The sequence below is a fragment of the Rhincodon typus genome, chromosome 37 (genome assembly GCF_021869965.1).
Source record: "Rhincodon typus isolate 14 chromosome 37, sRhiTyp1.1, whole genome shotgun sequence".
In the NCBI taxonomy this organism is placed as follows: Eukaryota; Metazoa; Chordata; class Chondrichthyes; order Orectolobiformes; family Rhincodontidae; genus Rhincodon; species Rhincodon typus.
The window spans coordinates 14419051-14443892 of NC_063368.1; the positions used below are offsets into that span (position 1 = coordinate 14419051).

The window sequence follows — 24842 nt, forward strand, 5'->3', positions numbered from 1 at the left end:
AGTGCATGGTAAAATAGGGCTGCTGCATCAGCACGGCTTTGTCAAGGGGACGTCTTGCCTGACAAATCTGACATCACCAAGTTGCCGATACTGAAGCTGTCACCACTTCAGTCACTGCCCAAAGTCACCAGATCGCCGCCGCAGCCAAGGGGAATGAACCCGAGCCACTGCTGAAACTGGCGCACTGCCGCCAGAAGGAACGAACCAGACTCACAGATGACGAAACCTTCGACCACTATGGTCGCGAGGAACAGACATCCACATCCACCATGCTGCTGCTGCACAGCAGGCCATCACGACTGCCTTCTTCCACCACAGCCGCGAGGAAGAAGAAAAGGTGAACTTTGATACAAAAGAAAAATGAAAAAACAAAACAAATAAAAAGAACAAAGAAGAATGCGGCCAGCCAGGTGAATGGGAGTGTACAGACACAGAGCCCGAATACCTCCCACCCTGTTGCTGACCCCCAAGGGTTTTAATAGCCATACCTCAGAGTTCAAGGGCCTGTCATCTTTGTTTATCTGTCCCCCTGTCTCACTCATTCTCTTTATTCTTCCCTCTTGTAACATCAGCACTCGGTCAGTACTCCTCTGAACTTCACACTCAACATGGTGGAGAAGAACTCCTAAGCCAGAGCTTGTCCGCACTGTCTGTTTGTTTCCTTCTGTTTCCTCTATTTGTGTTCTTTTCCCTTTTTCTTCTTTTTTTTCCTCTCTACTTACCACCAATCCTTGGATGGCATCAGCGATGAAGAATCAGCGTGGACTTGAAGGCCCCTGGCCTTGAGGAAGCCCAGCATTGATTCCTGCTTTAGAAAGACTGCAATGCTGAACTTTTACCTTTATTTCTTTATTTTTCTAATTTATACCAAAGATTTTGTACCTTTTGTAACTTTGAATTTAGCTTTATAAGGACTGCAATGCTGATCTTTTAACTTTATTCTTTCATGTTTTAAAATTTATACCTAAGATTTTGTCCCTAAGTATCTTTGTACCTAAGATGGTGCCAGAACTGGCGACTTGGTACACTTTTCCTGTACTCATGTATTCCTGTATTTGAGCACATGTGACTATAAAACCTAATTCTAATTCTAATTCCCTTGGTCCTTCTAAGCTCCTAAACCACCAGCCTACGCATTCACAGAAACAGAGAGATGTTGATGAAGCTTTTGATCAGGATAAATGTAAGATTGCATGAATTGGCCAATTTTTTATGAAAAGATAAAGCTTTAAAGTTCAATGCGTTCTCCTTGTCAACACATCAGCCATTCAAGGTGAACCTGTGCACATCTTTTCCTGTAGTTGAATTATCAAGATTTTACAGCATAGAATAAGGCCCTTCAGCTCATTGCATCTGTGCCAGTCACCAAGTATCTACCTATTCTAATCCCGTTTTCAAGTACTTGGCCCATAATCTTGTTTGCTTTTATCAACTGTTGTGATCTTTTGAAATTTGGCTTTTTTTTTTGTCCTGATGAGTACAAGATGAAAAGCTCTGATAACACATCTAACATTTCAGCAATGCTCAGGATTTGTATTACCAAACACAGGGCCGACACCTTCTTCCAAAAACTGGTAACAAGACTTACTTCTTGACCCTATTCCATCATTCTATTATATCATGGTTAGACCATACGCCAACTGTATCCATCCATCATTGATCATATCCCTCCATCCCTTTACTTAACAAAAATGTATTGATTTCAGTCTTGAAGATTTTTATTGACTCCCGAGCTTCTTCAGGAAGAAGGTTTCACATTCCCTTAACCATCCGTGTGTAAAATAAGTGCTTCCTGATTTCACTGCTCAACTGGCAGTCTATAATGTTAAGATTACACACCCATAGTTTCGAATTTCAGGGTAATAAGATCCCTGTAACTAGTCTGTCCAAATCTTCTTGTACCCTTTTGCACCCGACTTACTGAAGTCTAGGTAGTAAAGGCCAAGTTTAAGCAACTTGTCCTCATAAATTAACCCTTGAAACTCTAATATTAGTCCAGTTGGTTTGCTCTGCATTCCCTCCAAGGCCAGTATATTGAGGTAAAGTGCCCAGAGCTTGTCCTGGATGAAGCAACCCCACAGAGGCCAGTATCCCATCACCAAGTCACCCATTATTTACATGTGGAGAGTTCTTGACACTGATCTGGCTCCCTCAGAGCCAGCATTCAGAGTGAAGAGAACCCCTGACACTCCTGTTTATATCTGTCAGCCAGGGCTCCCTGATTGGAGCAGGTTAACAGCCCCAATCAGGGAACTCATATTCTGTGAGGTCCACGTGGCTGACCTTGTTACAATCACTACACCAGACAACTGTCTAACTTAAGTCCCATTATTTTCTCCATTCTTGTGCTTCCATTACATTCAAAGAATTTCTCCCCTCCACTTACTTTTTGTTTCCCTTATACCAGCATTACTTATCACTCACCTGTATTGTAAAATGGATACATCATGCTCTTTTGTCAATGAGTCTACTGTTTTATTACTGTCCATTATAATATCTCCTGGGCCTGCAATCATGTTTACCATTCCTTGTCTCAATCTTATTTCATAGATTTTTGCTATTTGTTTCAATATAGCTTGCAAACTTTTATCATTTTCCTTTTTTGTATTTCTTTGTACTTTTTTTGTTGCTGTCTCAATCTGTTGGCATTCTCCCACTCCTTGTTCTTGTGTGCAGCCTTTCATTTGATACTGTCTGTTACTTCATTTGATGACCTGGCTTGCTTTGCTGCGCCAGTGAAAGATTTGCCTGGCAGAGCTAAATACTGCTTTGTGCTGTATCCAAAAAACTCTTTGAATATTCCTCATTGTAAATCTATAGATTTACTTACTAACATATTAGCTTGCTGCAATCAATTTATTCCTTGCCCCTTTGAAATTTGCCTCATGTTAAATGTGAAGTCCTGGTTTATCATCTTCCATCAATACCCAATATCAAATTTTATTATGGTCACTATTTCTAAGATGTTTCCTTATTCCCAGATTGTCAACTAGTTCTGGCTCATTATGCAAGGCTAAATTTGAGTAATGGCTGTTCCCTATTCAGTTCTAAACATTTTGTTCCAGAAATTCATCCAAACACCTTTCAGAAAATCGTCTTCACCATACATCATCTTCTTTGTGAAAATCACAATTGCCCATTGTAAGTAAATTGTTCTGCTCCATAATTTCAATTAGACATCCCCCTCACTATATTAAAAATATGTCAGGAAGTTGTCTTTATGTTTTCATGGGACATTGCCGTCACTGGCAAAGCCAGTATCTGTTGCCCATCCTGAATAGCCCTTGAATTGCTAGTTCCAGCATCAGTTAAAGGTTAACCTCAATGCTGTGTATCTGAGGTCATGTGTGGCCCTGATTGGGTAAGCAGATTCCTTTGTGAAAGGACATTAGTGAACACAATGGGTTATTACAACCATTGGTGATAGTTGATGTGGTCACCATAACTAAAACTAGCTTTATATTTCAGATTTATTAAATAAATTTCGTTCTGCCAGCTGGTGTAATGGGATTGTCTTTGAGAAGGTGGTAGTGAGCAGCGTTCTTGAACCACTGCTGTGGAGGACATTGTGGGATTCTGACCCAGCGACAATGAAGGAACAGGCCCACTTGGAGAATAAGCCCTGGGGATTTAGGGATTCTGAAGTCCCACACCCTGAAGATTAATCCTTTCTGCCCACAGTTGTTGGCTGATGTGATAGTCACATTTTCAATTCAGGATGGTGTGTGGTTTTGGAAGAGAGTTGTAGGTGGTGGTGTTCCCATGTATCTGAAGCCCTTGTCCTTCTGAGTGGTATACGTTTCAGGTTGGGGAGACACTGTCAAAAGAGGCTTTGCACGTTCCTGTTGTGCATTTTGCACTGTGTGTGCCAGTATTGGAGGGAATGAATGTTTAAGGTGATGAATGAGGTGCCATTAAATGGAGCTCTTGTTGTCTTGAACAGTGTCAAGTTTCTCATGTATTGTTGGAGGTTTCCTCATCCAGATATGTCAGGGACTAACCTTTTAACTTCTGGCTTAACGATGATGGAAAGACTCTGGGGAGTCAGGCGATCACTATGGAATGTACCACATTCTGAGCTGCTTTTGTAGTCACAGTATTTATGTATGCAGCAGGTTTCTAGTCATCACAAGGCCATTGAAACTCTTATTAGGGTGTTGCCTCCTTAGTTGGATGGGCACTGTTTGCCTTACCCCTGCTAATGTCCTTTCTCACTCTCCCTGAATACAAGGCAATAACAGGAAGCAACTTGTAAATGGAGGGCAGAAAATGCTGGAAATGCACACAGCAGCTAAATTAGGGCTGCCTGAGGGAAATAGCAGGTTGACACCTAAGGGGCCAATTCCAAAAAGGGGCCAATTCCCCATGAGGAATGGCACCAATGGCATGGGTTGGTCTTAGCACCATGTGCTTAAGATTCCACAACCAGTGCCATTGCTGGCTGGGAGTCTCACATAGAGAATCATCCCTGGAGATGGTTGAAACTCTGAAGGCTCACACCCTGAATACTGACTCATTCTCTGATTGACTTAATTTACATTGAAAACAGAGACATGGCAGAAAATGAGACCTCTTGACTGACTTGGCATGCCGTTGATCAATATAGTCTTATTGCCTCTGCCCTACAAGACTTATTGTCCACTTTATTTCATTTTGAAATCACTGATGGTCTCAGCTTCCAACTCTCTTGTGAGCATTGTGTTCCAGGCCTTTTCCACTTAAGTTAGCCCCTTTATGTCTTGCCCACAGCCTTGAATCTGTGCCTCCTATTCCTTGCATGACCAGCTAACAAGAACAGCTTTTATTTGTGTGCCTTGTCCAACGCTCCACATGCAAACCAACCTCGCCTGCATAATCTCCCTTCGTAATTTATCCCTTGGAATCTCAGCATTGTTCTGGAATGTATTGTAATCCCCTCCAGTTCCTTGGCATTTGTTCCTGAGTATCATGACTGTATCAGTCAGACATTGTACTCATATTACACAGGTACCAGCACATTGTGTACAAACTGAAAAGATTTGTTGGATGTGTGTGATTAATGATGAAGATGCCATAATCCAGCTGTCTCATTACAGAAAGAGAGTCCTTCATCGTAACCTCAGCTGGGACGGGAATTGACCCCACACTGTTGGAGTCACACTGCACTGCATGCCAGCCATTCAGCCAACCAAACCAAACAGCTCACCTTGAGGAAACACTGTCATGTGTGCACATACAAATGCACAGAAAGGTAGATGATATCACTGAATCCTCACACAGGCCCCTCCCATCCCCATCCCTGGTTTGTTTGAAGAGTTTCTCACCAGTCGTAGTCCATGACGGCAATGATGACATTGACGTGGTCCATGTTCTCATTGGGAATGTCAAACACCAGGGCTTCATTGTATACTGGGTTCAATGTATTCTTTTTTATCGACGTCTTCCGCTTCTTCAGACGCCTCCCCTCGCAGATCAGTGAAGCTTTCACATAGGGATCTGCAAACAGAGAGGGAGGGATGGTGGGTTGGATGACAGTCAAGCCAGAGCCTAGCATTGCTTGGCATTCTGCCGGGTATTCACCCCTACCCCACACAGCATCCAAACCCCCCAAAAAATTCTGCCAATTTCTGATGCCCTCTAACGTCCTAATATGGGGCTCATCCTGCAATTCCACATGCTACTCCTTGCCTGCATTGATAAATCAACATTGTTAATAATTAGCCTCAGCACCTTCAGATCGGGAAGGGTGAAATTGAAAAAGTGAAGTGTCTGTCCCTGAATGGAAACTATAGGAGCAGGCCATTCAGCCCCTTTAGTCTTTTTCAAATTAATTTGAACCAAAGTCAATCTGGACTTCAACTCCATTGATCTGCCCTTTTGTTCATTTCCCTTAATACCCTTGGCCAACAAGGATGTATCAACTTAATTGAGAACTCCATGCAGAATCTATGGCTATTTTATGAGAGAGGTTTTTCTTCATTTCTTATATAAGCCCTCTGCTCAATTGGGACTATATGCAGGGGTCAGGGCTTTGGCCTGCAAGGACCAACTAATACACCCGGTCTAAGCTCACACAGGGTCACTTTGGTTGAGGTACCAGGAGAACTGACAGCATCTGTTTGGCAACAACATTAGGAAATCAGATTATTATTTAAATGGCACAAGACTGCAAAATGCTGTGGTAACAGGAAACTGCATGTCATTGTACATGAATCACAAAATGCTAGCATGTAGGCTCTGCAGGTAATTAGGAAGACAAATGGGTGTTGACTTTAATTGCAAGTGGGTATGGAATATAAATAGTAGGGAAGTCTTCCTACAACTGTCAGAAGTCCAACTGGCTTATTTGAAATCACAAGCTTTTGGAGTGTTGCCCCTTCGTAACCTGACAAAGGGACTATGCTCCAAACGCTTGCAATTTCAAATAAACCTGTTGGGCTATAACCTGGTGTCATGTTACTTCGACTTTGTGCGCCCCAGTCCAACACCTGTACCTCCACATCATTCCTACAACTGTAAAGGACATTGACGAGACCAACACCTAGATTATAGAAGCATAGATGAGGAAGTAGGCTATTCAACCTGTTGAATTTGCTTTGCCATTGATTAGGACCATGGGCTGATCATCCACTTTAATGCCTTTTGTCCCACACTATCCCCATAGCCCTTTGCATCATTAGGGTTTAGAAATCTGTAAAGATAAAGAGTTTCCAGAGCCCTCTTGGGTACAGAATTCCAGATTCACAACCGTCTGAGTGAAAACAAATTGTCATCTTAGTATAAATTGGCTTCCCTTTATTTTGAAATTGTTCCACTGATTCTCGACTCCCCAAACAAGGGAAACATCTTACTCGGACCTACTGTTCCTAGCTCTTTAAGCATTTTGTAGGTTTTAACAAGATTACCTCTCATCCTTCAAAACACTAGAGAATACAGACACAAACTCTCTCCATACGATAGTCTGCCACCCGAGGAACAAGTGTGATCAACCTACATTGTACCCGCTCTTTGATAAAAATAATATCTTTTCTCAGGTAAGGAGACCATTAATTCACACAGGTGCCCCAGTAGCTAAACACGATTTTGTACAATTGAAGCAAGGCTTCACTACTCCATCACTCCAATCCTGTTGTGATAAAGGCCAACATTCCATGAGCCTTTCTAATGAGGTACTGGAAGCAATTCATTAGGGTTCCTAGGGTGGTTCCTACGGTGAAGGAAAGGTTGAGCAGGTTGGGCCTGTACTCACTGAGTTTTGGAGAAAGAAAGGTGGCCTCAATGAAACTCAGAAGATCCTGTGATGAACTAACAGGGTGGATACTGAAAGTGGGGGAGTCTAGAACGAGGGGGCAGCAGAGGGCAGAGGTCATTGGGGAAGAGGGCAAAAGACGCAAAAATCGATTAGAGGTTCACGGAAAATGGGGACCCTTTGTATGCCATCTGCGTGCAGTGGTGAAATTACCTGAAAATCCGGTTAAATCCATCGCCTTTAGATTGGTAGCTTTGATAATGGTGATTGTGAGTCTGCCTGCCGTCGGGAGATAGCACAACGAGAAGTTTATCTCACCCAGATCAGCTTTCTCCTGGGGGAAAGAGAACAACTTTAGTGAGGCAGCCAAGTATCCCAGAATACATCATTGTGGGATTTTTGACTTGATGTTGGCACGAAGGATTCAAATCGTCCTCGACTCTCTTTTCAGCTGAGCTGAAAATATTGCCAAAAATATCAAAACCTCAGAGAAGAAGTGGGTGGGAAACAGTGAATTGCAGATTAGACTACTTATACCAAGATTACACCATCTTTCTCCTTTCTCTGACTACAGACTGCTATTTATAATACTTTCTTTTCGGAGGGAAAGCTGGCATTGCCTGGAGAAAGAGTTTGTATCTCGATAGTGTTTCTGCCGACCTCATGAAGCTACTTTCCTGGCCAATCTTTATTCTTTCATAGGATACAGACACTATCAAAAGCTGCTTCACAACAGATTAAAACCATAAGATGTAGGAGAAGAAATAGATCGTTCAGCCTATTGAGTCTGCTCCACTATTCTGACGATCCTCAAATTCACTTTCCTGCCTTTTCCCTAAAACTCTCGATTCCCTTCCTGATTAAAACAAAATCTCAGATTGATTGTCAACTGACAAATCTCTCAATAGCATGCCTGCGATAAATGCAGCAGTGACTCCTGGCCAGCCAAGTTAGGCTGGCTCCCTCGAAATGAGAACCTCTGGCTTCAGGTTTACAGCCTGTTCTGGAAAAAAAAGCAGGCCAAGGAAGCTAGTGTAAGAATGCATTTTGCCTCCTATCTACATGCAGGAAGCAAGGAAGAAGGTAGCATCATACAAGTGCCTGGAATTCCATTTACCAACAGAGAAAACTTAAGAGTGGGTGGCAGCATTTTTAAAATTCTATTGTGGAATACAGCATCACTAGTAAGGCCAGAATTTGTAAGCCATCCCTAATTAAATGGTATGGTTTGTTTGGACAATTTCAAAGGGCAGTTAAGAGTCAACCACATTGTTGTGATCACATCTGGTCCAGGCCAGATAAAGATGGCAGATTTCCCTCCTTAAGGCAGTTCAGCGAACCAAATCACATTAAACAATAGTTTAATGATCACTAGCTTCATATTTCAGATTTATTACTTGAATCTTAGATTCCACCAGCTGTGATGGCAAGATTGGAACCCTTATCCCCAGAGCATTGGAAGCCTTATCCTCAGGGCATTGGAACCCTTATCCCCAGGGCATTGGAACCCTTATCCCCAGGGCATTGGAAGCCTTATCCCCAGAGCATTAGGCTAGGCTCCTGGACTGCTCATTCAGTGACATTACCATGACCCACCATCTCTGTGTAAGTTGTTATAATGTAGGGTATTTGAACAGCTGTAATAGAATCCACACTGGGCCATGGTGCGTTAGGTCCGGGGAGTATCACCTTGAAACAAGAAGGGAGGGAGCTGTACCCCTTCTGCGCAATTGGCATGTAGGTTGTGTTTGTAACCTTGCATTGAGTAAGCTGGTTAAACCACCAAGACATGTACATGGTGAAACAGATCAGCAATCAGGGTTCTCACTCCCCAATACAGTCCTGAGTCAGAACAGAGCTGAGCTCCACTGCAATGCTTCTCCACACCATGGTCAAACAGCCTTGCTAATACCCGCAATTTAGGTTCACACACAAGGAATAATCACTTGGGTGGGCTACTGAAGATAGATGGACAGTCACAGAACTTTACTTTTTATTTGATATTGTTGGCTCAGCCCATCTCTGGTTGTCCTTGAGAAGATGATGGTGAGCCACCTTCTTCAAGTGCCATAATCAAGGTGGGGAAGTGTTGGTGTCATTGGACTAATAATCCAGAAACCCAGGCTAATGCTCGGAGGACATGGGTTCAAATCCCACCATAGCAGATGATGAAATGTGAATTCAATTTTTAAAAAAAGCTGGCCCAACAGTGACCATCTAACCACAGTGAATCATTCTAAAAATCTATCTATTTCACTAATGTCCTTCACGGAAGAAAATCTGCTGTCCTCACCTGGCCTGGTCTACATGTGACTCCAAACCCACAGCAATATGGTGGACTCTAGCATTTGCCAGTCACACATACACATCCCATTGACAACTTTTTGTTTTAAATGACCTGGGACAATAGGTATATCATAGCCCAGTTGGGCCAGGACCAGATGAAGGATCATGATTTCTGACCCTAGGGACACCCCACACACTACATGGAGGGATGGAAGGAGTTTCAGGATTTTGATCCAGTAACATTGATGCAACTGGAGAAGGACCTCATGAAAAAAACATAATGATCAGGTGAATGAATCACTCTGGAGGTTTGTACTTTTCTGGACTTTGCTGAGTAAATGTGAGCATCAAGATGATGCTGAAAATGGAAACTGAGAAGCCTGAAGAACGTAACTCAGGGTACGGGGGTGGAAATGCCCTAGTGGTAATATTACGAGGCTATTAATCTAGAGGTCTGGGTTCAATTCCTACCATGGCTGATGGTAGAGTTTGATTTCAAAATATAAAAAAAAATCTGTGATTTAAGAACTTAATGATGACCATGAAATTGTTGGGGAAATCTCCATCTGGTTGGTTCAGCAATGCTCTTTAGGGAATGAAATCTGCCATCATTACATAGTTTGCTCTGCATATGATTCCAGACACACACCAATGTGATTGACTTTTAACTGCCTGCTGGGCAATAAATGCTGGCCTAGCCAGTGATGCCCACATCCCGTGAACAAATTTTAAAAAAGGCAAATGAGATTCCCCACTCACTGCCATTCTGAAGCTGTAGCTGTCAGCCAGTGCACTTGCCTGTGTTACCACTAAGCTCGAATGCATTTTTAAAATATAAAAAAGTGCCAGATCTTCATTTTCTGTTCCAGATTCTTGCAACACACTAAAGCCTGTGTCGCTTTCTTATTAAAGCCTCAGCTGTTCAAATTACTGAACTGAAAACAATGAAAATCTTCACAGCACAAACGCTGACTCCCTTAATTGAATCAGTACATCAGACTGGTTAACAATCATAGACCCGTGCCCTCGTGCCCTCCTTCCCCACTTCCACAAAAGCCAATCTGCTTCGACTGAAACGGCGATTTGAGACTGAAACAGAAAGTTGCCTTTCAACAGCGCCTACTTAGACCAACCACAAGATGTTGCTGGCTGTAGCACTCTAGCAGCCTCTACTGGTAGCAATGCAATAAGCTACAATTCACAACCAGTCACATTTTGGCCCCATCAGAATATGGCACAAATTGCTTACTAAGGACCATAGGGTGGATGGAAATTTCCAGGAGAACGACTCACCATCCTGGGCCAGTTTCTGATGACAACCAGAACAACATCACATATATGCTTTTCTGATGAAGGGTCTAGGCCCGAAACATCAGCCTTTCTGCTCCGATGATGCTGCTTGGCCTGCTGTGTTCATCCAGCTCTGCACCTTGTTGTCTCTAACATCACATATATATTTAGCCGCATTAATGTAATCAAACATCAGGTGCCACTCCACTGGAGCATTATAAAACAAAGTATGGCACTGAGCCATGTAAGGAGATATTAGGCTGTGTGAGCAAAAGGTTGGTTAACTAGGTAGAGTTTTCTCTCTTTCTCCTTTTGAGAGTGAAAGGCCCCCAACTTTTCAAGGAGCAACTGGGAACAGGCTACATATCTGGCCTTGCTGATGACACTCCATAGAAAGAATCAAAAAACATCCATTGAATGAAGGAGGTGGGTGGAGTGTTGAATGCTGTTTGACACAGAGGATTATTGGAGTGGGAGGTAGAGAGGCAGGAAGGATAAGGAGGGACCTACAGAGTTGTTTGCTGGAGGCAAAAGTTGCTATGGCAATGCACGCCTCTCTTTCTCCACTAAGAACTTGTACTGAAGAATTTGTACCTAGGTACTTTGTACCAAAGCTGGGGCCATAAGTGGTGACTTGTAAACTTTTCACTGTAGTCATGTGGCAATAAAGTTGATTCTAATTCTAATGCTTGAGGCCAGGGCAACTTAAGGCACCAATGGTGAGTCAACTAAAATTGGGGATATACAGACAGATGGACATCATTAAGCACTTAACTGAGGATGAGACTGTAGTGTACTGAAAATGGCATTGCACATTTTATTCACTTGAGGCCACCATACACACATGTACCAGCAGAGAGAGTCTGCAAAACGATCATGAAGGATTCATGTTTAACAGTGTGTGCAATTCTGATTCCACGTCTCCCCGCTAAATATATATCCGTTTCTGAACAAAGAACCTCACAGAGATCTTGGCAAAAGGGAGTGGAGGAAATGGAGGGTCATGATGCTGCCATGAGGCCCTCTTTCCCTCCAGCACAGCGGGTCTAACAACTAACAGCCCATGGACTACCAGTGAATGTCACTTTTACCACTGTCTGGGTTTCGTATGGAATTTATGAATGGAAATATTTTATACTTATGAATCTTTCTTCTGATCTTTCCCATTAGTGATGACATCTTCTCTGTGTCTACCTTATCAAGCCTATCCAAAGTTTTCTTCTTCTGAGACAGAAAGGCTCCAACCTCTTCAAGGAGTAATTAAGGATGGGCTACAAATGCTAGTCTTGCCACTGACACTCACATCCCATGAAAGGGTCAAAAAACATCTGTACAATTATGTGCACGTATGTGCATGTGGGAGGTACTGGTTACTGCTATAGGGAGTTATTGGACCAGGAGGTACTTGATCATGGGAAATATTTTTAAAAAAATTGTTCATGGGCCCTGAGCATTGCTGGCTGGGCCAGCATTTATTGCCCACCCCTAACTGCCCTTGAGTAGGTAATGGGGAGCTACCATCTCAAACTGTTGCAGTCTATTTGCTGCAGGTACATCCATAGTGCTAAAATGGAGAGAATTCAAGGATTTTGACCAGGTGTCACTGAAAGAACGGTTATATATTTCCAAGTCTGGAGGGTGAGTGGCTTGGAAAGGAATTGTAGGTGCTGGTGCTCCCATGTATCTGCTATCCTTCTGGATGGAAGTGGTCATGGTTTTGGAAGGTATTGTTGAAGAAGCCTTGGTGAATGGGAAAGGTGGAGAGTGTTACATCTTTTAAAGATAGATATTTTGCAGCAAAGGGATTTGGAGACAGAGAGCAGAGCTGGAAGATTGGTTTTGTGAGAAATCCAGGCCATGACTCACCTTTGGATAGGTTCCTTCTGCCTTGCAAAGTTCTGCCAAATTTCAGATTACAATGGGACTGTCCTCTCTCATATTCTCACCTCATTTGTGTAATGGGTTCCACTTTACAATTTGGACAGTAGTCATTGTATCACTATCCTACTCCACTGAGACTGAGTGACCACACACACTGCCATTTCAATTAGATTTTAACATAATTAATAGCTGCGTGGAGACAGGTGAGTGATTGATATACCCCATTATCTAATAGCATCAGAGAAAGTGCAGGTAAAGCATCTCTACTTATCTCTGTACAATAAATTATCTGTTTTAGCCTTCAGCTTTGCCTGGTGCCAAACCAATCACTTACACAATGTCTCCCCATGCCCCAGTATGTGCATACGTTCCAACTCATCATTGTCTAAGCCAATAATGGGAGGATAGCCGCAAGTTAAAGACCACTGCAACCTTGGAGAACTGCAAGCTTGCAAATCTTTTTAAAATACGCATTCTAGGGACTTGGGCATTGCAGGCAAGACAATTCATCATCCATCCCCCACTGTCCTTGAGAAACAAGTTGCTTTCTTACACCAGCAATATCCATGAGGTCCTTTATTCATTAACGGAATGAAGGTATCTCTGGCTCGGTAGCATTTATTGCCCATCCCTAATTGCCCAGCAGGCATTTCAGAGTCAACCACATTGCTGTGGGTCTGGAGTCACATGTAGGCCAGACCAGGTAAGGATGGCAGTTTCCTTTCCTAAAGGACATTAATGAACCAGATGGGTTTTTCCCGACAATCGACAATGGATTCATGGTTATCATTAGATTCTTAATTCCAGATATTTTATTGAATTCAAATTCCACCACCTGCTGTGGCGGGATCTGAACCCAGGTCCTCAGAATGTTAGACAACAAAGTGCAGAGCTGGATGAACACAGCAGGCCAAGCAGCATCATAGGAGCAGGAAGGCTGACGGATTCCCCTCGTAAAATCAAAAATGCTATCCCCTATTCCCAATTTCTTCGCCTCCGCCGCATCTGCTCCCAGGATGAGGCATTCCACTCCCGTACATCTCAAATGTCCTCGTTTTTCAAGGACTGCAACTTCCCCCCCTCAGTGGTCGAGAACGCCCTCCACCGTGTCTCCCACATTTCCCGCAACTCATCCCTCACACCCCGTCCCCACAATAACAACCAAAAAAGAATCCCTCTTGTAAAATACCCCACTGCGAAGCTTCCTCAGAATGTTATCTGGGTCTCTGGAGTAACAGTCTAGTGATAATACTACTAGGCCATTGCCTCTCCCTCAAAGCTGAAGGTGCTCTTACACTGCTGGTATGGAGGGACTTGCAGAGGTTTGGACACAGTGACTGTGAAGGAGTGACTGATTTATGTCATACGATGATGGTATGTTTTGTAGGATGTGGCTATCACAGGCAAAAAGCAGCTTTTCTTGCCCACTCGTGTAATTGCCTTTGAACTGTGTAAAGACCGTGTCCTTTTCTTTGTCTGGGTTTTATTTTTTCCATGCTGAAATGGGGAAACACAGTGCTTTAAAGGATTGTTGCATGTTTTAAAAGCAAGTAACCTGATGCTCATAGCATGCATCATAAAGAACCAGTCAAAAAAGCAGTATCTGAATGGTTTGCAGACGAACTGGAGCTAAGGGCTTGTGTACAGATGCAGCAGGGTGGCAACAGGGAATTGATTGGTCTACAGACTAACAACCAGTTATCAATGATAAAAGCCTTTTGGGTGCCAATGGTTATGTGACTTATTCTCAGTGGCAGGAGGCCTCCATCTCCCACTAAGGTGCAGGGTGGGGTATGTGTTGGGCTTCTGGGGATGGGGGGATGGGCCTTTGCTGCATGAGATACAGCACTCGGCTCTATTACCTCTCCAGTCCAGGAATCTATCGTTTGGAAATACTAGTTGACAGGAAATTCATTGAGTCCAGTGTAGCCCCTCATGCTGTAGAAGCTTGTACCCTCCCTGAACAGCTTGGGGCTGGGAACATGTTACAGACAGAACTTGTGATTTCCACTGGTTCAGGGGCTGTCTCTCTGCTCTCTCTCCTTCATGATAACCTCAGCTAGCGCATGAATTGAACCCATGCTGTTGGCATCACTCTGTATTGCAAACCAGCCATCCAGTCAACTCAGCCCCAATACCATGCCATTGCTCATACACACTCAGAGAATTATTCCAGGGGTGCTAACACTATATCGGCTAAAACTACCATTTCTTTAAACCGTCTATACTTCAGGTATCCTTGAATTTTTCATCCTCCCCCATCCCCTCACATGCCCTCCCCCACACACTGGTTGCTTTTAGCTCACACCTGCCACTATGTTATGGTCAATATTGCAGTCTATGCCCTGAATAATCACTCCCTTCATCCAAGGCTGTAAGATCATAAGAAATAGGAATAGGAATAGGCCATTTGGCCCCTCTAACCTGCTCTAACATTCAATATGATCATGGCTGATACCTCGTTGAAAAGTTTCACAAAAACTCAATATGATGTCCTGTTGCCCCCTGTCCTGTGGTTAATGTTTTGGAGCTGCTCTTCCAAATTACATCTGATAAATTTTATTCTCTACTTCTGCCTCACAGAGGGTCTGTTGCTTGTTATAGCCCACCTGCTCAATTCAAGGCCTATGTGACAGATCTCCTGAACGAATTCTGATTGACTTTGATGAGCTTTCCTCCTCATTTGCTCATCCAACGTCTAAATTGCTCATGAAGCCTTTCATTTCCACGCTGATCCCCAGAAGTAATTTTGAAAGCTCTCGGCCTCCGCACCCCCTCCATCTCAGCAACTCCCCTACAGGGAGCCGAGATTGTAATGAGCATTTCTGTAGGTCCAGCAGTTATCTCAAGCTGCCAGGGCGGATCACATTGGACTGAGAGGAGGAATAGAATTTACTGTTCAGTCATCGACTCCTACACCTTTTGTCAGCTTCAGAAATATGATGGTTAAAGGCTGCTGTAGCAAACAATTTAGGGACAATCAACAAGATTGCCAACTCTGCTTGGAGCTCTGCACCATGTGGGCCCCAGCAGTATAACAGTGATGTTACTTGACTAGTAATGCAAAACTGGGACTAATATGAGTCTACCTTCCACCACAACAGTGGGGGAGCTTGATTTCTAGATAAACAGCTTTGGAAGTAAAAACCTTCTGCACCCTGATCACTCTAGTCTAGGAGTCTATCATGCAGAAACACTATCTGATTGGAAAATCGTTGAGCTGAGGGCAACACCACATGCTGCAGAAGCTTGGGCCCTCCTGCACTCCCACCCAGTGGGGGTTAGGAGCTATCTGCCACCTTCCCACCTCCATCCCAATGGAAAGGTCTATAGACAGTCTTCAAGCCCCTACACTGACTGAAGCCTGCAAGTGGTCATTGATTAGCTACCCAGTCGCTGATAGTATTAACACTGGTATATGAAAAAATAGGAACTAGGAGCAAGGGGTTCTTCTGGTGCAATGATAGTGTCCTTATTTCCGAACCAGGAGGCCTGGGTGCATGTCCCACTTGCTCCAGGTTAATTAGAAAACATCTGGAAACTAGGAGCAGAGGCAGGCCATTCAGCCCTTCATACACCAGATGTATTAATTGAATTTGAATCCCATCATCAGCTAGTTTGGGACTTGAATCCCTGGCCCAGAACATTAGCCTGAGCAGTGGATTAGTACAGGCAGTCCCCAGGTTGTGAACAGGCCCTATTCCAAACTCCATTCCCAAGTTGCTTTGTGCACAAGTTGGAACACAGTGCCGGTCAATGTAAAGTAAACGTTTGAAAGTGCAGGAAATGTTCGTAAGTCAGGTCTTTAAACTTTCACCCTGTCATGGATTGCATTCATAGGTAAGAGTATCCATAAGTTGGGAATCCCTGTAGTCCAATGACTTTCCCATTATGTGCTGTAGCCCAAAAGCTTAGCTAATAATTCCAGTGCAGTACTGGTGCAGAAAAGGTGCCAGCTCCTTTGCAGAACTGCTTTCAAGAGGGCAGAGTGGGCTTTCAGAGTGTGTCTGTGTGAGAGAGAGAGAGCATGTCTTGTGGGAGAGAGTGAGAGTGTGTGGGAGGCAGTAAGAGAGAGAGTGCCTGTGGGATAGACAGTATGTATCTGTGTGTGGGAGGGAGTTTGCATGTGTTGGAAGGAGAAAGCTGGTCTCTCACACGTGCAAATACACACACACACACACACACACACACACTTTCCATTCTCCTCCTTGCCATAAACTTCGTCCATACAGCAGGCTGCAGGAGGAAGGAAGCTCAGGATAAAACGAAGTTCCACTCCAACTCCCATTTTTGTACAATTTCATTGAGGCCAGCCCAGCACCAACACAAACAGTAGCTCAGTGTTAATTAAACTCAACTCTTTAGTTCAACACTGGCCCTCAACCCCTTCTCAGGTGATCAGGATTCGTGATCTCGCCTAACTCTCTCTCTCCCTCCTGTTCTTAACTGAGATTGTAACACAAGAATTTATCAATTCGATCAGCTGTTTGGCACCTTTTAAATGGCCATTTCTATCAATTACGCACTAGATTAAACCAAACTATCAATTCATTGTTTTGAAGTTTTTTTTTCAAATTCACATTTACTGTTGTGTCAGTTGTATCTTCCTAAAATTTGTTCACTGCCCCACATGGTCACTTTATTTAAGGAATGATACAAATGTGTTGCTGACAGTTCAGAAAAGGTCCCCCAGACTAATACTTGGAAATGATAGGGCTGCCTTATGAGAAAAGGGTTGAACAGACCAGGCTTGTACATGCTGTGGTTTAGAAGAGTAAGAGGCAACTTGACTGAAATATACAAGATCCCAGTGGGGTCTTGGCTGGATGTGGAGACGATGTTTCCACTTTTGGGAAAACCTAGAACTAGGGTTCACTGTTTAAAATTCAAGGCTGACCCATTCAAAAAGAAATCAAGTGAAAATGTTTCTGAGTCGTGAATCTTTGGAACTCTCTCACTGAAATGGTGATAGAAGCAGAGTCCTTGAATATTTTTAAGGCAGAGGTGGGCCTTCAGTGTGTGTCTGTAAGACAGAGAGTAGGGTAAAAGGTTATCAGGGTGGGTGGGATTGTGGATTTGAGGTTACAACCAGATAAGCCATGATCTTATCGGATGGTGAAGCAGGCATGAGGGGCTGAATGGCCTACTGTTGTTCCTAATCTGTACACTCATATAAATGAAGGAAAATTTGAGATGTGCCCCGCTCTACCTTGTATGAAAAGGTAGCTCTGATGCAGTGGGTAGTGTTCCTGCCTCTGAGTCGGCAGCTCCAGGTTTCAGTCCCACACCGGGGCTTGATCACCAGGGAAGGCGTGTTCATAACTTTTCTTTCTTTGTTCTTTCACAGGATGTGAATGTGACTCACCAGGACAGCACCTTATTGCCCCTGAAATGAGTAGCTTGCTCGGGTCATTTCAGAGAGTAGTTAAGAGTCAACCATGAGTCACATGTAGGCCAGACTGGGTGTGGGTGGCAAATTTCATTCCCTAAAGGACATTAGTGAACCAGAGGGGTATTTTAGGACAACTGATGTCAGTTTCATGGTTCCTATTTCTGAGGAGTTTTCAAAGCAAGGGTAGAGTCACTATAGTCTTACCAGACTATAAGGCTGCTCTCACCTTGGAATGAGGCGACTAATGGTGTTTATCGGGTCACCGCACCTCAAGCGGGCAGCAAGCTTGAGAAGGAGAGTTGTTCATGATAACTTCAGCCAATGCAGGAATTGAACTCACACTTTGGCATCACTCTGCGGTGCAAACTGTCCACTGAGCTAACTGACCCCCCCACCCCACCATGAGGAGCTTTGCCCTGTAGATGCATTAATTGAATTTAAATTTCATCAGCAACTGTGGAGGATTTGAACTTGTGTCCTCACAGCATTCATCTGGGTCTCTGTACACCAGTCTGTGACCATGCCACCTTCTCTGCCAACACTGCCAAACAGTTTGAATATCAGTCATAAAAAGAGTCACATCAGATTTGAAACGTTAACTTGGTTTCTCTCTCCACAGATGTTGCTTGACCTGCTGAGTTTCTCCAGCGTTCTCCCTTTTCATTACAGATATCCTGTAGCTGCAGTATCTTGCTTTTATTTGACTATCAACTGCAAATCCTTCCGACACACACCAACGACAGGCAATAAGGGAGAGGGAGAGATTCCTGGCCAGCCGTGTGAGGGAAAGACCGTTGGAGCCTCTACCTCTGTAGCTCCAGGCTGCAACATGTAGGTAAAAAGTGTATGTTGCCACAGCAACACTGACTCCTGAGTGAACTGTAATCCCCCCCTCCCCCGCATCTACTCCCCCCCAAAAAATGCACATTACAGAATCATATCGGTTCAGCTTTTAAAAGCTGATGTGCCTAGCTAAGTGCCAGAGGGGAAGCTGACAGTTTCAGTTGTCATAATCGAGAATGGGCAGACTCAATAATAACCTCCAAAATGGAATTGGTTAAATACTCAACGGGGAGAAAATTTCCCGGGATGCAGGCCAAAGAGTGGAGGAGGATGTGAGACTTGCCAGATCTCTCATTTCAAAGAGTCAGCACAAGCACAGTGGGCCAAATGGCCTCCATCTGTGCAGACTTTTGGCTTGATTCAGGTCCCTGCAGAGAAACAGTTGGCTGTAAAGCAAACTGCACATCTTCTGCTCGTAGCCATTACCAATGCAGCTGGAGAGCTGAACAGGATAACACACAGGACAGGCTGCATGCTTCCATTCCTTCTGTGTCCCAGGGAAATGGGTCAAAATCTGACAGTAATTTAAATTGGAAACACTGTAAAGTGGCTCCAAGGGATCATTCTGCAACTGTCTCCACTGTATGCTCGTGGCTAAAGAGAAGATTCAGTGAATAATATATAAAAAAGAAACAATCGTTTAGGCCTTGACCACAGGTGAATGAATTGAGTGCAGTGGTGTTGAGAGAGTTGGCTTATAAAGTGAGATTAAAGTTCTATCTTATTAGGACCGAGAGTAGGCCCTCAATCAGCAAATTCCTGGACTCTGAACTTTAGGTTAGGCAGAATGATTTCAATCTCTCACCTCCTCTTCACCCATAAATATTTCTGAGGGCTTTGTCAATGAGACACTGATTTTTGACTTCTCAGAAAATAGAGGGATGTTTGGATGCTTTGTGTTTGTGTGTGTGTGTGTGTGTGTGTGTGTGTGTGTGTGTTGGGGGGGCACAGGCAGGAGTTGAAGTTGAGGATCTGCTGTTAACAATTTGTTGATTATCTAGTTTAAGATGCACAAATGACGGCACTGATCTATTAAGTACTGGGATCAGATGTAAAGTGTTTGGTTTGGGAGACTTATGATGCAGTGGTCAAGTCCCTACATGCTGTTACCCTACGGAGCCAGGAAATCTCGGTTCAAATCCCCAACTGCTCCAGAGGTGTGTTATCACATCTCTGAACAGGTCAACTACGGAATATTTATAAAGTGTCCAGTTATGGCTTTTTGTGGTGCAGAGGTAGTGTCCCTATCTCTGAGCCTGGAAGCCTAGGTTCAAATCTCACCTGCTGCAGAGGTGTGTCATAACACGTTCAAACAGGTTGATCAGGAAAAATGTATTAAGAGTGCCAGGTAGCTGGTGACCCTGATGGGAGGCTCTTTACTTGGGAGTCCTTCCTCCCCCATTAGGGATTTGGTATCAGAGTACTGCATGCAGCACTCCCATATGATAGAAGGTTAAGTTGCTTCACAGGTCACCTGTAATTTCTGTGGCCTCGAGGCAATTATATTCCACATAGACTGCAGATGCTACTTTATCTCTACAAACTCTGTTTGCACCTCATCCCATATGCTTAATCTTTGCTCTCCTCCTGTGCCCCCACTGCTGCAGAGAGGTACAGGCAAGTTTGAAGGTCTCCTTGTGGAGCCTGGCTAAGGAGGTCATTAACATCTCTGGCCAATAAGTGGACCTTGGGATTATTTAGTCCCTATTCTGTGGCCTGGGAATCCCTGCAGAGGGAGCACATGGTACATCTCAGGTCTTCCACAACTAGTGGGAACCACAGGTGCCACAATGCATCAGCTCCACTCGATGTGACATTTTCATTTAAATTTTGGAAGCTTAATTTCAACATTTGATGTTTGCCGCAGTGACCCTTAAGGCGCTGTTACCCTTTAATCTGATTATTTTTTAAAAGGACGTTCAGAGGAGCAAACTGGTCATTCTTCTTCACCTCACCTCTATTGTGATTGGTGTTCCCACACGTCACGCGGGAGACAGGGGTTAGAATTCCCTGATGGGAAGAAGTTGCTCTCCGTGTGGTTGGCTGCAGCAACTGGGTTTTTGCTTTGGCCGAGTGGCCATTCACATGTCCAGGCAGTGGGGCACAGGGGATCCTCATAGACTACCACCAATCTCTCCTCTGTAATTACATCAATGCCCAGTGTCCCTGGAGAGGTGATGCTCACTGCCATGTTTGAGACTTTTCATAAACAGCGGGTACCACAGGGACTGGAGTGCATCACTAACTCCCAAAGTGGTACTTTTATTTAAAATTAAATAAGTTTTGGTTTAAAATGCTTCTTTAGAGGAAGGCTCTTTAGTTAACTAGTTTGTTAATTTATGTAATTTACTTGAAAGAGTAGCAAGAGTCAGATGGGACACTGGGCTTGTGTTTAGAAGGTGAAAGGTCTATAAAAGCTGCAGCCTGTGACTAAACCTACTATCAAGGAAAGATAATCATCTTGTTTCGTACTTCACCATGTAGTTTGGATCCATTTAGCACAGCCATGATTATACTGGGCAACGAAGCAGGCTCGAGCAGCCGAATGGTCTACTCCTGCTGCTACTTCTTATCTTTTTATTGTCAGCACGCTCAAGGCTCACCCAATCACCTCTTGGGGTCCAACAGATCACCTTGTCACCTGATACATCTCCCAAGGAAAAGTCAATCCTCGTCGTCAAGAGTGCGCGGCTACCTGCTAAATATTCGCAACCACCCAGAAATATTTAGCATGAGCATCTTTTTAAAATAAACTGCAACAGATCCCTGGCTCAGTCAGTCAATGTGTGGCCTATGTAGGCCATTAGGATTGCACTTACGTTTGCAGCAATACTCCACGTGCCCGACTGATTTATGACGCTGCTTCTGATCCACACAAACCTGCTCAATACCTAACCCACCTTAACTAATCAACATATCTTCATTCCTCCTTCATGTGCTTATCTGCCTTCCCCTTAAATGAATCGATATCGCTTTGCTCAATTACTCACTGCTGTATTACACTCACATCTATGCTAATCTGTGGATTAGGCATTCTCCTACATTTTCTGTTGGATTTATTCATGATGTACGAGCCCTATTTTTTGTCTTCCCTTTAATGAGAAATACTTCCTCTACAGCTTCCCATTGAAACTTTTCATAATTTTAAAGACATCTAAAGTTAACCCCTTAGGAACAAGAGGGTAGGAGTTGATTATTCAGACCAGGGCTTCACCATTCAGTTAGGATGTGTCTGATCCATTGATAGAACATCAAAGCCTGTGTGTTCAATATAGTCAGAAAGAGGGAGGTCACCAAAGATTTTCATCTTGCATTCATTGAGACAAACACTTGCTGAACGATCCCAAGTGTGCTAATACTTGCGCTAACAACCAACTTAAGATAATCAGTGAAGCCCATAATGTGGCTCAGTTACACTTGATAAAACTGACATAAGTTCAGGGCACTGATCTCTGCAAACGAGGGGAAAGTGTTCAAGCCGCGCACCTTTTTACATTATCTCGGAGTCTCTTGTTCCTCATGACTTTCTCCAGGGCCAATGCCTCAGCCAATCAGAGTTGACTAGCCAATCAATCAGTACCTTTTTCTCCTGGCAAATTTCATGCGCTCATTTGAAATTTGGCATTTTCACACGTGTCCCGATGAGTGGCATACAAAAAGGTTTCGGCAAGCAACTGCATCACTCTTCTTTAGCATATGTCGCATACTGATGATGACATTAGGACGAGAGAGCCCTTTTGTTTTTCAGGTCTGAGCAGGAAACCACAGTGAATTCCTCTCTTGGCCCACCCCGTTTTAAAAAAAAATTCCTATCCTTCTGGGAACACAAAGGCTTAAATATTGGCTCAGGTGCCAGAAAGAACTACTCTCCAAATCATGTCCATGGGATGTTTTCCATCCATTTGATGAAGGCAGACAGAGGCCATGTCTTAACATCTCATTGGCAGCTCTGACAGAGCAGCACTCCCTCGGTACATCATCTGCTCATGATGGAGAAGACATGGTGGTGGAGAGAGGGAGAAGGCGCTGAGCCAAGTTGAGTGGAAAGTGAAGGGATGGGGAGGGGTGAGGGAGGAAATGGGTACGGAAAACCTTTTTTAAACGTTCATTCACAGGATATGGGTACCACTGGCTATTTATTGCCCATGCCTAATTGCCCATTGGCCAGGCAACCACATTGCTGTGGGTCTAGAGTCACATGTAGGCCAGACTAAATATGGATGGTAGATTTCCTTCCCTGAAGGACATGAATGAACCAGATGAATTTTTACAACGACTGACAGAAGTGCACCATATCACTGTTAAATCCAGATTTTTACTGAATTCACATTCCACCATCTACTGGTAGGATTTGAGCCCAGGTCCCCAGAATATTACTGGGTCTCTAGACTAATGGTTAGTGGTAACACCATTAGGCTATCGCCTCCCCGTCATTCCACAGATCCCGACTCACCCAATGCGGAAAATCCAATGCAACTCACCGATGTCGCTTCCAAGATGTCCCGCCACATGGGTGTTCCCTCGGAAAGGTCAGAGAATTCCAGCAGGTTGTCCAGCACCACTTGCCCGATCAAGTCGTGACGGGAGAAACGGTCAAAGTCATAGATGCTGAAGTGGAGCTTGCGGTTCTGCAGCTCATTAAACGGGACGTTGAATTGAAAGGTCTCATTGAACACTGGGTTCAACGTCTTGCGGTGCACCTTGGTCTGGAACTTCTTCTTGCGGTCAGGGAGCAGGTAAATCTTCACATAAGGGTCAGAGAATCCATTGGCATCTTTGGCTGGCAGATCAAGGGCCTTTAGGACTTTGACCACCAGTTGCTCCGTGGCGTACGTGTACTTCAGCAGGAAGTTTATCCGTCCGCAGTTCACCTTCTGGTGCTTCTTTGCCTCCGTGTCGATGGACCTCTGCTTGTAGAGTTCCGGTTTGATCTGGCCAATGCTGGTCACCTGCTCCACCTTCTCATCAGTCTGGCTCCCAAAGTCCGGGCTGGACAATTGCTGTGGGATCGGCCTCGGGAGCGAGTTGAACCTGGAAAGCAATAAAGACGTTAGTGAATTCTCCACAGCTTTTGTTCCATTCTTGGCAACAATCCAGAGTATGGGTCACTGTTGCTGAAAACAAAGATCCCCACCCTCCTGCTCCCTATCATGAGTTTCAGGCCATTGCTGCTGACCTGAACCATGGAGTGTGAACCATAGAACTCCCTCGCTTACAGCACATACATACACCCACATGGGCTGCAGCAGTTCAAGATGGCGGTTCACAGACATTTCCAGGGTCATTAGGGATAGACAATTATTCTGGCCTTGCCTATAATTGATATCCTGCAAATGAATTTTAAAACTAAACTCTGTGTCAGGATGGATTTGAGTGTGATCACACACTTTCCCTTGGAACTAATAGTTTGAATAAGTGGAAAGGATTCACAGGCAGATAAATATTCCTCCCATGGCTGTAAGCAGCTGGCATTGGTGGGAGAGAGAGGCCGTGTTAATCCTTTATGGTAGGTGATACGTATGGGCTCCCACATCCCAAATGAGGAGGAGGGAAAGGGTCCCCACACCCATTGGACATGAGCAACCCCTGTAGGGGTCAACCTGAAATGCAGAGGAGAGCAGATGGGCTGGGATGGCTTTCCTTAGAGTACAGAAGGCTGAGCGGGCCATCTGATTGAGACGTACAAAGTTACAATGGGCACAAACAGGGTGGATAGGGTGAAACCGAGATAGTAGGAACTGTCGATGCTGGAGAATATGAGATAACAAGGTGCAGAGCTGGATGAACACAGCAGGCCAAGCAGCATCAGAGGAGCAGGAAAGCTGACATTTCGGGTCTAGAACCTACTTCAGAAGAAGGGTCTGAAGAAGGGTCTAGACCCGAAACGTCAGCTTTCCTGCTCCTCTGATGCTGCTTGGCCTG

General features: G+C 44.2%; 1 protein-coding gene across 1 annotated transcript in view; it reads right to left on the reverse strand.

Annotated features, from left to right (window-relative positions):
- Nucleotides 1–5299: 5299 nt before the first annotated feature.
- syt3 (synaptotagmin III) overlaps nucleotides 5300–24842 on the reverse strand; it is a 22964-nt gene continuing 3421 nt past the window's right edge. Inside the window, exons 2-4 of the mRNA XM_048617365.1 lie at nucleotides 23402–23951; nucleotides 7442–7562; nucleotides 5300–5475 (exon numbers count right to left, since the gene is read on the reverse strand). Of these exons, the coding sequence (XP_048473322.1) occupies nucleotides 5300–5475; nucleotides 7442–7562; nucleotides 23402–23951 (847 nt within the window). The remainder of the gene's footprint in view (nucleotides 5476–7441; nucleotides 7563–23401; nucleotides 23952–24842) is intronic.